Source organism: Macadamia integrifolia, chromosome 5 (genome assembly GCF_013358625.1).
Source record: "Macadamia integrifolia cultivar HAES 741 chromosome 5, SCU_Mint_v3, whole genome shotgun sequence".
NCBI classification, from domain to species: Eukaryota; Viridiplantae; Streptophyta; class Magnoliopsida; order Proteales; family Proteaceae; genus Macadamia; species Macadamia integrifolia.
Window position 1 is genome coordinate 39,798,968 of NC_056561.1, and position 13,312 is coordinate 39,812,279.

Here is a 13,312-nt window from a genome sequence, read left to right on the forward strand (position 1 = left end):
TTGATTGAATTTTATTTTGGAATTTGAGACATGGCTAATCCGGGCCATGTTCACTCTATCCAACGGTCAGCATTGCCACATCATCTGTCCACATGGCTCAAAATGGTGGACCGTTTAGGGAGCTCTTCCATGATGGTAATGTGTAAATGCATTTTTTCCTTTTTTTCTGTTAGTAAGGTTTATGCTGGAAGATCTAATGATTGTAGGCAGGTAAACAGTAAAATAAATAAATTTAAAATTTCGAAACGCTATAGGCTTTACCGGTATCATTATTCATTAAGTTGGGTGCTGTGTTTTAATAATTGCAGACCCTGTGCCTTTCTCGAGCTAGGTGCACTATTCAACTAAGGTGAATTCCTGGCTGCAACTTTGTGCACTGTTGATGAAGCTCAAGGTGCAGTGAAGGCGTGTCTCACTGAAGTTGACCTTGAATTTCCTTGGCCTCAGGTTTTTCCTGTGTGGATGTGAAGAGTTCAAAAATGTTTATGAAGGGGTATCTTAGTAAATCAATATATATTATATATTGGACCTATGGTTTGGTTTTGCTTTGTTTGGGACCTAGGTTGTGCTCTCAACATAAGAGGAGAAAAGAAAAGTAGTTAAATTTGACTAAGGACAGCTTTTTTAACTACTTTGGGACTCCTCCATCGCCCTTGCATGGTCTCTTCTCACCAACTACTACACTAGTCCCAACGGACGTATTTGGTTTATGCGGAATCCTTTCAAAGCTTAAGGTCTCCGCGATCTCATCCTCCCCACAATGTATCCATCTCTCCACCATCTATGTTCTCAATAGATCCTTCTTTGGGATGATCTCCGATCATTTTCCTCCCACCTCAACTCCCTCCCTTGGGAATTGGAGGTGATTCAATGTGGTCAGATTCGCCTATGAAAAGCATGAAGGTTCTTCCATCAACTCCTTCTCTATCGATGACTTCAATTCTTGCCTTGAAGACATTGGTTTCAATGACCTGAGATGGTCTACAATCAAGTTCTCTTGGCATAACAGGCGTAGTGGCATAGCTTGCAAACTTGATAGGATTCTTGTCAACGAAGCGTGGCTGTCTTTTTCCCCTCCTCTTATGCCACTTTTGACCCTCTGACCACTCCCCCGTCTCCCTTCTAATCCAACCTTTCATCTCCTTTGGCCCCAAGCCTTTCAAGTTTCAAGTTTCAAGTTTCAAGTTTCAACTTTCAACTTTCAACTTTCAACTTTCAAGTTCTTCGACATGTGGTCCCATCACTCGGACTTCCTCCCTCTTGTCTACTCTGCTTGTGATATTCCAATTTATGCCTTTTTTGCCTCCCCTGTCATCGCCTTAGCTTGCAAGCTGAAGAACGTCAAAGTGGCCCTCAAGGATTGGAACTCCTCCACCTTTGGTAACATCTCCTCCCTGGTTTCCTTTTGCAAAGCCCACCTTTCCTCCATCCAAATCCAGTTTCATGGCAAAGCATGATGCTGTCAGCAATGCTCCTACCAACAATGAAAGCCGATTGGTTTGGGCTAACCAAGGTATCGATGACAAGTTGGATACGGTTTGCCAAAATTTTGGCAATGAATTTGTAGAAAATGTTGCAAAGGGAGATGGGTTTGAAATCAAGCATGGAATTGGCACCATCTTTCTTGGGGATGAGGCAAAGAAAAGTGTGATTAACACCTTTAATTTGGCTGGGGGAGAGGAGGAAGCTTCGGATGACCAGAAGAAGATTTGCTTGGATGATGTGCCAGTAGGAAGAAAAGAATCCTATATTGAAACCATCAGGGCCAAGGTCCTTGTTAGATTTATGAGGGGGAACAACAACTAGGATCTCTCCCTTCGACGGGATGGATTGGAGGGAGGGAAGAAGATGGTTAGTGATGAATTTGTCGATAAGGTTCGAGCGGAGTGGTGGAGGATTAGGGAGAAGGGGTATGAAAAAGGTTTGAGAAGTAGGAGGCAAGTTCAACTTTGATATCCTTAGGGCTAGTGATGGTGACACCATTGCTAGAGATGAGCTTGGGGATGGAATTGGCATTAGTGTGAGCCTTGATAGAACGATGGAAGTAGGTAGAGTTGGAGTCACCATCTCAATCCATTTGATTCTAGATTTTTGCTTGGGGAACCTTTCTTCCTGGGCAAGAAGAGAAGACAGCTCAGAGGAAACCAATTTCTCTTCCTCAGTCAAGTAGAGGTTGAGATGATCGAGTTGAAGCTTATCCTTGTAGGAAGAGACATTACAGGAGATGTTACCAAAAGGAATTTGAATTCCAGCTCTTAAGAGCAGATTAACATTCCTAAGCTTCTTGGAAAAGCAATGAGAGGGGAAGAGAAAGCATGGACAGGGATGGCCCAAGCCTCCTGCACAATGGGAAGAAAGCCCTAGTGAAGGGACCACATATCAAAGAACTTAAAAGGTTAGGTTCCAAAGGAGATGAGAGGATGAACAAGGAGAGAGATGGGGAATGATCGGAGATATCGGGAAGGTCGAAGCTGGGATGGGGGTAGGGAAAAGTTTCAAGCCAGGCTTCATTAACAAGAGCTCAATCAAGTTTACAAGCAATTATGGTAGGACCACTCCTACGGTTGGTCCAAGTGAATTTGGAACCAGACCATCTTAGGTCATTCATCGCAATATCATCACTATAATCATTGAAGCTTGAACAGAGGGAAGGTCAATGTGTTCTCCTCTGATCTTCTCGTGGGAAGCCCTGATGACATTGAAGTCTCCTGACAGACCCCAAGGAAGGGATCTAATGGAGGGGGCAAAAGAGCAGAGATCGGCTTAAAGGTAGATCTTATCCTGAGCACGATTGAGAGCATAGATGGTGGAGAAGAAGCAAGAGAGGGAACTGAAGGGGGAATAGATGGAGAGAGGGATAGACTGGGAAGAGGAAGAAAAGAAAGAGATATGGAGGAGGGGGTTTTAGAGGGTCCAAATATGACCATTAAGGCAGTGGGAGTTGTTAGAAAGGAAAGACCAGGAAGGGGCAATGGAAGCAACAATATGAGAGGCATTAGACTAAAGACATGAGTTTATAAAAGACAACAAAGGGAAGCATGAGTGGTTTTGATATGGGAGCGGATGGAGGCATGCTTAGCCAGGGAATTCAATCCTCAGACATTCCAAATGGTCTAGGGGGTCATTTAGAAGGAGAGGGGAGGGGTAATAATTGCTTAGGGGAGCGGGAAGGAGCCTTGGAGAGGTCGGAAGTAGACTTTGGCCTCAGCCGATGGTGGTACTCCTTGAGGGGGGAGGGAAGAGGAGCTTTGGTCTTCCTTGGGTTGTTGGCGTCTCCTATGAGAATTAAAGGGAGCTAGATTGAGATGACTTGGCCTTCTTGAGGGAAGCAACAACATTTGCAAAGACAGGGGCAAAGACTCTCTGAGAGCCCAGTTCAGGTCCAAGGACTTGATCAACAGTAGGTTGGGGAGTTACAGTAGCACCTTCCAAGGTGGTGGAGACAGCCTTACGATGCATAGGGAGGGCCTGGGACAGAGCTCAAGGGGAGGAGTAGAACCATTAGTAATAGAGGAGCCTGACGAAACTACCGCAAGGTGCTTAGGAGGTGCCTGAGCAGGCTTGAGAACAGTTGACACCGCTTCCAAGGTGGCTGAGGTTGGCGGAAGGCTAGCAACAGTGGATCCAGAGATGGAGCTCGATGGAGCAGAGAGATCTTCAACGATGGTGTCAGGCGGAAGGCCTGAGCTGGTCTTGATGGCAAGGGAGGAAGCCGCGAGGACAGCAAGAGCAATGGTGGGGTGCTTGGGATGGGCTTAAGCTAACCTGAGAACCATTGTAGCACCTTCCAACGTGGTTGAGCCTGGCAGAAGGCCAGGCGAAGAAAAACTAGTGGCGGAGTCCAAGGGAGCAAAGGGATCGATGGCGGGAGAGGTCGAGGCACATGAGGGTCTACCAAAGCAACAGGTTTGAAGCAGAGACAGGAAGCTAACATGGGACTCCAAAGGAGCAGTTGAGAGAAGGGAGGTTGATTGGCGGATAGCAGGAGAGACCGTAGGGGAGTCAAGGTTTGTATCAGTGGAGACGATGGAGGAAAGTGGTTGGTCATCGAAGAGGAAGAGGAGTAGGATGCGTAAAACGAGGGAATAGCAAAGACGGGAAGGGAAGAAGGAGGGTAAGTGAGTAAGTCAGGTTAGGAAGATGAGGGCCACAAGGGTCAGGAGGGAGGGTTATCAGGTAGGGTAGGTGACTCGAAGGAGATGGGTAACGAAGGAGGTTTGACGGGTGAGGGAGCGAAACCGATGGAATCAAGTTAATAGGGAGGTAGGTCAGGTTGTTTGATATTGGGTGAAGTGGAGTTGTCAGAATAAGAGGGGTGTTTGGCAATGGTGATGTAGTAGGCCTAGAAGAGATAGGGTTCAAAAGGTGTGGGCTAGAGTAGGAAGGAGGAGAAGAGATTCCCTGAGGCGAGGAGGGTTCAATAGGGATAGAAGAAGATGAAACAAAGGGGAGGGGATCGTGATGGTAGTGTGACCAGAAGGGAGTCTAGAACTGTCGGGTTTTCTCGAGGAAGAGACAACATGAGGTGACAAGGCACAGAGGCTAGCGGTGATATCGGCAGCCAGATCATCAAGCTCTAGAGACGGCAAGAGGGAAAGGGATCGATGTGATTGGATCTCGCTATCATCCTCAGAATTAGAGGGTGACAGGAGATAGAATTTGTTTTGACTGGCTGACAAGGAGAGATGGACTGATGGGTCAGCAGAAGTAGGCCTGACAAAGGGCGAGACACCTTCTCGGGGATTGGCTTGGCCATATGGCTGTGATTCAGCAATGGCAGTGCTTTTTCCTTCCCTGTGGGACAGGAGAGGGAGGTCTCAAGGGATGATTCTCCACAGCAACAGGGGCTAACAGGGGAGGATCTTCTTGAGGGGCTTCAGGAGCTCTCACAGAGGGCTCACCGGATGAGACCACAATTTTTAGTGAAATGGCCAAACATCTTGCACAATGAGCATTGTGCCATTCGTACTTCATAGGCTGGTCGAAGGAGAATCCATCTTCATCCATAATGGTTGCAACAGTAGGTAGAGGATTATCGGTGGAAGCTTCAATACAGATTATGGCAAATGCTAGGCGATCCATAAGTTTGGTACATTGGTCAGCAAAGAGGGGTTTTCTGATGATAGAGCGCAGACCTTGGGCACACCAGAAGTGGGGAGGAAGGTTAGGAAAGTCAACCAGATAGAGATGTGTTTGAGGTCAACTTTAGCAAGGGAAGTATATTGGTCCCAATGGCGCTAGAATATTGGTTTTTTCCAATCAGCCAAGGGCCACCTTCAAGAGCCAGGATCTTATCAGATACTTCAGAGAAGTTAAAAATGAAGATGCCATTGTCAGGGAAGAAAGTGGATAAGGAACCATGAAGCTTTTACTACTTGGAGAGGGAAGACTTAACCATATGAAATGGAAGCCTTGCTCCAAGGAAGTGTCCAATGATACAGTTCCTCCATTTAAGGATTTCAGCCTCAAGCAAACCCGAAGGGCAAAGGCCCACCTTCTTGTCAAGGATGGTGGAAGGGGGGGGGGGGAAAGAAAAGAGAATGACCAGCTGTGGAGGGGGGAGGGGTGGAACGAACAGCAGAGAACCCAGGATTTAGGAGGAGGAGAAGGGGAGGGAGGAGAGGAGGGAGCAGCAGGGCAGGGGATTGGAGAGATTCCGTCTGGGGGAACTGCCAGAGAGGAGGTGGACATGGGAGGGGGTCAGAAGGGGATGGTTACCTATGACTTTTTGTATTAGGTATAACAACCCCCCTTTTCTTCCCTTTGGTTATTGATTTTCTTATCTACCCAAAAAAAAAAAAAAAAAAGTAAACAAAGCCTTGTCTCAACTAAATGGGATTGGCTATTCAAATCCTATTGTGCCATTCAACTCTAAGGTGTGCACGCCTTGCCTTGCCTTGCATTGCATGCCAAGTGTATTTGTGGGGTGCCTTTAGTACATGGCTTGGGTACTTGATTGATAGAAGATACATTTTTTGGGAAATAAGCACTAGCACCAACATGTTCTCCTTCTTATAAGGAGAAAAAGGGCCTTCTTTTGTTTGTTTTTGCTTCATTCCCACACTTCCCACACCCCCCACCCCCCCCCCCCAAAAAAAAAAAAAAAAAAAGGAAAAGAAAAAGAAAAAGAAAAAAAATCCTGCTTTGAAGTCCATGTGGCAGATCTAACTGGGGGTAAGAATTTTTAAATATAAGAGATTAGTAGACAAAGCAATAAAATAGTTCTAATTGGGTCAGAACTGAAATACTGTTGGAGAACTAGGACACCAATGCCAAATCATCAGAAGGTGATGCCTTATTACAGGTCTTAACTTGGCAGCTCTGTCTTTGCTGAGTTATTTGCTTCATGATTACCCGATGTTGGCATCCCTAAAACCAAATAGATGCATATTTGAAGAGTTGTGATGGTATCCACTGCCAATTCTCTGACTGTTGGTTTCAATTAATTATTGACAAATTTGACTGAACCGATCTAATTTGATCTCCAATAACTTGTCCTGAAAACAGTTTTTGAAAATTGTGTGCTTTTGTTCCCCCTTAAAGTGGGTTTTCCCTTTTTATCTGTTGGTGCTGTGCAAAGTTATAATGGTGTACCATTCATAGAGGAGGGAATTTTGTTTGGCTTGGTGTTGGAGGAGGTAATTGGAGATGTGTTCGTAGAATGTCACATCATCTCTTTTGAAGGAAGAGGGGTTTGGAGAAAATCTTAGGAGAATACTGTAATTTTCTTTGAGAAAAAAACAGAAGTATTGAGTTTCCAGCAGCCATCAAGGATTTGTGTCAAGAGGATTCCTTTCTGTTTTGGGACTAGTGGAAGCTTATGTCCTGTTTTAGAGATACAGAAGTCCAAATTTAATTTGTTAAAGCAGAATATTGAGTGTGGTTATCTGAATGTTGGAGGTTTAGGTGGCTCAGGTGGACCACGAGTACCTTGTAATTCAGATCTTCAGCCATTGAAGTTTGAATTTCTTCTACCATACCTAAGCCCATTTCCTATTTTTTCTTTGATTCTCCTTTTCACATCTGTCAGGGGAGCAATAATTGTTAGATTGTTAACTGCTATCAGGCAAGAGTCATCTTTCTTTATTGGATCAGTAAGATAGCAGTTACAAATGTTAAAAAATAGAGCCTGATTACTTAAATATGGGACTCTCTTCTAGATTTCTAGTATGGCATTGTTGTACTCTTTCTCTTTTCCTGTATGCTAGTAGTTGATGGTTTCTGTTGCAATCTTTTTCTGATTTATGTGGTAGAAAATGCTTTTAGCTACAACCCACCATATTTTCTCTGCGTGCAGTAACTGAAGACTACTCATGCCCTTTTTGCTTGGTGAAGTGTGCAAACTTTAAGGTGAAACCAACATCTGAAATCTTGGTATTTTTATTTTTCAGTGAACCATTAATGAAATACTGTTATTCATTTATGTTGTTTTCCATTTTGTTTTTAGGGTCTTAGGTGCCACTTGTGCTCATCACATGACCTATTCAACTTTGAGTTTTGGGTTGGTAAACTTCAGGAATCTCCAGTAATAGTATGGTCATTAAACTCTTATGGGATGTACAAGTTCAGCTCTCGTATGATTTTTTTTTTTGCAGGTAACTGAAGAGTATCAAGCAGTGAATGTTTCTGTGAGAACTGATATTTGGAGATCTGAGGTCAAAACCCACTTTCCCCTAAAATTAAGAATCTATTTTATTGATTTGTGATTACCTATTGCCTTTGGTTATGTAATTTCTTAGTGAAATGATACACTTGCAATTTGTGAAAAATTAGGATGAAGCGAATAAAATGTTTTCTTTTGTTTTCATTACTTTTCTGTTAAAATTTGATTCTACATGAGAATTCAATGAAAATGATAATACACAGGGTTGCCTGCAATCACAATCAATCTCGTGGTTATATCCAAGTGTGGCTCTTGTCAAGTTCTCCAGTGGTGAAAATGTCGACAAATTTATGCTTGGTCCAAATTAAAGAACATGTTAATGTTTGGTGACTGCTCTAAATAAAAGAACATGTTGATGTTTGATGAATTTGGTCACTGTATAGGGTTATACTGGAGCAGATGGGCATAAGGATCATTGCTAATAAAGTTTAAGTAGTTTGGTCTAATTCCCCTGTTTGGGGACTAAGAAAGGAAGGCTAGTCAGTGCCTCACTGGACCGTTCAGTCTAATATCCATACTGTCTGGACCATAAGGTTTTTAAATGTATCCGTCATCTTATTTGACCTTAATACTAGTTAGTAGATGGTTTTAGTTTTAAAAATAATCATTTTCATTTTATGTGGTTTCTTTACCTTTTGCCGGAGATTATAGGATATTTGCTCTTCCTCTCTCTCTCTCTCTCCCCCCCCCCTCTCCCAAATCTCTCTTTTTCTCTCTTTTTTCTCTCTTTTATAGATAACCAGAAGTTTATTGATAGTGAAGAAAAGATACAAAAGTATACAACAACATCATTGCCAACCAAGAACAGACTGCATAATAGGATAAGGTCCACATACGAAAAATCTCATCATTTGTGATAACTCAAATGCTTCTTTTTTTAAAGTAACGACATTATCCTGCCTGTCTCCCTCTTATAGTTGTCAAGGCGGTGCTAGGCTTCCAGGCGGTTTGCTTGGGGCCTAGGCAACTGTCGCTTTATTGCATGCTGCCTTATATTTTTTGCCCTTATTTATATTTTTTTATTTCATTTACTTAAGATATTATTCATAAATAAGCAAATACCTCATATTTGAACCCAATAAAAATAGTTTAAAAATCAAATCCCAAAAGTATAAAAGGTCAACCCCCTGGTCCAAGAACAAAAATTGGATTTTTGGTTGTAGGGTGATTTTCAACTTTCGAATGCTAAGGTTTTTCTTAATTCTAAAATTTTTATAAATCTTATCATTGTATAACATTGCTAAAAACCAGAAGTCCGGTAAAAGAATTTTTTGTTTTGATGTTCATAAAATTATTTCCATTTAGGCGATTTAACAGCATTCGCACACTTTAAAATAAGTTTGACTGGAACAACTTAGGTTTAAGTAATTTTAGATTTGTTGGAAAGCTAGTTTTGTGTTATACCTAATATAAAAAGTCTCATCTAAAAATAAAATCATTTGACCAATAAAACTTATTATAGAACAAGAGCATTTCTCTAAATGTCAATAGGTCATGTTGATTTTGTATGACTTGATGTGAGTGTGACTGTTGATTTTTTATGACTTGATGTTGCTTAATGTTGATTGGTTTTTTTATGTCATAGGGTATATATTATAACATACAAAATAACTTTAGATTATAGGGGAAATGAAAAATAACACATGGGCGATTTGATCGCCATGGCAATGCCATAGTGGGCGATTCACCGCCAACTCGATTAGCCACCCCTCCACCTCCTTGGGTCGTCATGACGCCGTGACAACTTTGCTCCCTCTTTTGAATTTTCTGATTAACCTATCATATTTGAACAATTTTTGGTTCTTGGATCAAAGATATTAGAACTATACGTTGTAAAATAATAAGTCCTCTCTTATTAATGTATTTTTTAAAAGAGGAAATTACACTCCCCTCCCCTGAACTGTGGCTTAATATCAAGTTCCCCCCACGTACTTTCATGTATACCAACACCCTCCCTTGTAGTTTGAAGATGCTTTCAATCGTCCCATAAGTGATTGACGGTGTTAAACTGGACTGTAAAAAGACCAGTTTACCCTTCTATCATCTACGTATATTTCCTTTTTCTTGTGGAAGATTTCTTGGAGAAGATGGTTTTCAGAAGGATGAATCGAATTGCTCCAAATCCTAATCCCAACCTGAGGCTACCATATCTGAGGATTTGGATTCCGATGAACCTGGAGAGAGAGAGAGAGAGATTCCGAAGTTCTGTTTCAAGTTTCAATATCAGACTTCACAAGAATTCAAGGTAGGGGATGAAGAATCCAATTTCTCTTTGCCCACAGAAGAAAAGGCCCCCACGGTTAGCACTAGTAGTAAGTATCAGTTCTCGTCTGGGAAGGACTTTTGCGGATTCATGGAAGAACCAGAGGTTCTGTTGATTTTGGTTGCAAAACCCTAAAACCCATAATCTGTAGAGAGAGGAAGAGAGATCACCAGTTCGTATTCTCCAATGGTGAGGAAGAGAAGGGCTACTTCCAAAGTAGAACATCTTCTTCCGATGATGATGAAAAGCTAAAAATCTACGAATCCGAAGATAAAGATTTCGAGAAACCATCTCAAACTGAAATTTTATTGGACTTTGATGAAGAAATTGAAAGTTTTGCAAGTTTCGAAGAAACCCTTTTGAAGAAATCAAATATGGTGAGCACAGAAATTGAGGGATGCAAGTTCATCGCTTTTTTGAGACACCAACAATCTTTCTCCTGCGGCCAGTTGTCTTTGTGTGCTGACCACGAACCCTTAGGCCCCAATAGTGCCGGAGACCACGGTGGTTCTTGATCTTCTTCAACCTCTTAAGATCATCCCTTAGTTTCATGTCCAACGCATTGAAAACAACCTTGGAATACCTATCATCCTTATAGTCCTTCCTGTTCAAAAAACAATCAGGGATCTTGAACTGTCTTGGATTTGCAACAGTCATCATGAGGTTCTCAAGCTCAGCAGCAGATAACTCACCAGCTCTCTTGCTCATGTCGACATCAGCTTTCTTGCATACTATGTTAGCAAAACGGCGACCGATACCTTTGATCGAAGTTAGAGCAAACATGATGTTCTGTTTTCCATCAACAATCGTGTTGAGAGCACGAAGAATGTGTTTAGGGCTTAAGGCTTAATTCATATGGGAAGGGTAGTTTCGACTGAAAATTACATGTTTGAATGATGATGTCATCGCTTAACAGGGCTGTCTAACAGAAGGGGTACGATTGAAAGCATCTTCAAACTATAGGGGAGGGTGTTGGTATATATGAAAGTACATGGGGGAAACTTGATATTAAGCCATAGTTCAGGGAAGGGGAGTGTAATTTCCTCTTTTTAAAATAATTTTCTTGTTTGACCTTGTTTACTTCGGTAGAATGGTTTGTACCGAAGTGTGCTGGTCCAGCCATCGATTATGATGCATACATTTTTTTTCATAAAAAGGTCACAAAGAGAAGGAAAATATTTATATTAATCACATTTCCTCCTTAGTTGGGTTTGGAGGCCAAAGGCTCTGTTACCCTTTTCTAATGTAAGATATTTAAGGACACCCTTTTGAGAAATCTGAGGTCATGATAACATTTAGATTGTACATGCACAAGTTGGTGTGATTGTTTATTTTCCTAGAAAATTGGATCTTTGAGAAATTATTTCACAAATCATAATCCATAGTGAATGTTTTTGTCTAAGGTAGATGAAGGTAAGGGTTGTGCTCTAGTTGAGGAGAGCAGTTGCAAGGATAAGTTCAAGAGGGGGAAAGGAGGAATTCTTAAATGCAACATTCAGAAAAGGGCTGATGTTTGGGTTATTCTAATAGGCTCTCATGTGTGCTGAAAGAGAGTTAAGTCTATTCTTTTGCATTTTAGGTGTTTCTAGGTTATGCTAAGCCCTTATGGTAGCGTTCTTGTTAATCAAGAGTCTCTTATCTGGTTGTCGTCTTTTTTTTTTTTTTTTATGTCGTAAATTTAGTGGTCGTCTGATGTGTTTGGTGGTTACTAGATGTTTTGTTTAAGAGAATCTTCAATCACTGGTAGTGTTTTCTTTTGTTTCAAGTTATACTAGGAGTTCCATTTTCATTTTCTTATTACTACTAGATATGTACAGAATTTTTTTTTTTTTTTGGGTGAATAAAAAATTCATTACCAAGAGGAAAGGGAGAGAATATATAGGCCCCAAAGGGAAAAGAAAAACAAAATAAATGCTACAAGCCCACTACGGGGAAGGGGGGAAATCAAAATAGAGGAGGGAAAACCCTAGGATACAACAATGTGCCATTTCCTTGGGGAATCCTAACAGGGAGAGGGGGGATGGGCACAATCTTCAAACTAACATAAATGAAAATAGCCATCCAAATCTTATAAAAAGAACGGAGTTGGAGGTCCATCTACGGAGATTACGCTCAATCCAGATGTGATTTATGGCAATGCTGAAGGCAAGCTTCTCAGCAATGTCACAGATAGAGTTATCTGCAAAAGTCAATATTAATCCAGATCTACTCTCTCTGAAGCGGGAGAGGCGTTCTGCAAACTAGCCAGCCACTACTCTTGACTTTCTGCAAAACCCTGGAGGAGGTCACTTGAAGAAGAGATGATGAGCGTCTTCTACATCAGACCAGCGAAGACAGCAAGCTGGAGGGACATGGACATGATGGTAAATGAGGAAGGCTTGGGTGGGAAGGGTGTTAGAGAGGGATCTCCAAACAGTGAAGCTTAGAGTCCCACTTCAAGGCCACCTGTGAATGCTTAGAGTATGAAATTCATATCATATAATTAAGTACAAAATTTTACTTTGATCAAGAGCACCTGTGAATGCTTGAGAGTCCCACTTCAAGGCCAAATCTTATTTGATTTCCCATGAATTCTTTTGTCACCATGCTTTAACTATCTCATGTTGTCATCAGACAAGCATCTAGTTTATCCTTTTCATGGAGACTCTGGAGTAGCATACCGGACAACTTCCATGGAACTACAACTTCTAGTGTAGACCATGGGTTGTGGTTATGTTTTTGTGCCATTCTTTTTACTCCCAACTTTGATGTAGATTATGATGACAAATAAAGTTTGAAGTCTGCAGTATACTTCATAGGCACCTTCGGGACCAAAGAGATTGTAGGAGAAAAGTTGTCAGACGTTAAAAAAATTTGAATTTCCAGTTTCATTATCAACAACACTCCAAGCCTGATTATAGAAGTGATGTATACCCATTCAGGCGTGGAGCGTTCTTGTCCTTAAGAGAAAACATAGCATGTCTCACCTTTTCGGGGGTCACTGCTTGGACCAGATCAAGAGCTTGCTGATAACCTAACTTCCTTTGAAAGTTAATAAAATTTGCCACATTTCCACTCGGAGGTAAATAAGAACCCCTTGGTTTAAGAAACAATCCAAGCCTTTGATTTCTCTGTGATTTTTGTCGTGCCATTTATGTAACGAGATTGAGTTATATTTCTATATATCCTCACCTGGAAAGAATTTGTAGAAAAAGCAGTTTGAGTCCCAAGAGAGAACCAATTGATTCTAGACTTATGACGAAAGAAGGTTTTCTTCACCAGCTGCATGAGAAGCATAGGATGGAATGGCAGCCCTCCCAAGAGAAAGCAAGTGTTAATTGGATGGGACTTGCTGCATATGGGAATGGATATAATCTAAGAAGAAATAGAGTAAACCAATGGCTAAG

The 13,312-nt window shown here is 41.6% G+C and overlaps 2 protein-coding genes across 6 annotated transcripts in view; one reads left to right on the top strand and one right to left on the bottom strand.

Moving 5' to 3' along the window:
- The window catches only part of LOC122078974 (polycomb group protein EMF2B-like), a 114,005-nt gene that overhangs the window by 45,716 nt on the left and 54,977 nt on the right, over positions 1-13,312 (top strand). For all 5 annotated transcript variants that reach the window (XR_006140244.1, XM_042645179.1, XM_042645181.1 and 2 more), the window contains 3 exons: positions 7,298-7,350; positions 7,448-7,501; positions 7,596-7,655. Coding sequence is in view for 4 of the 5 variants with exons in the window: in XM_042645179.1 (XP_042501113.1) it covers positions 7,298-7,350; positions 7,448-7,501; positions 7,596-7,655 (167 nt within the window). In the remaining variant the exon portion in view is untranslated. The remainder of the gene's footprint in view (positions 1-7,297; positions 7,351-7,447; positions 7,502-7,595; positions 7,656-13,312) is intronic.
- LOC122079515 (40S ribosomal protein S18-like) lies at positions 10,310-12,653 on the bottom strand. The gene is made up of 3 exons (XM_042646046.1): positions 12,587-12,653; positions 12,037-12,105; positions 10,310-10,771 (listed from the first exon to the last, which is right to left on the bottom strand). Exons 1-3 carry the CDS (start codon positions 12,651-12,653, stop codon positions 10,332-10,334), a joined length of 576 nt encoding a protein of 191 aa, XP_042501980.1. The 3' UTR covers positions 10,310-10,331.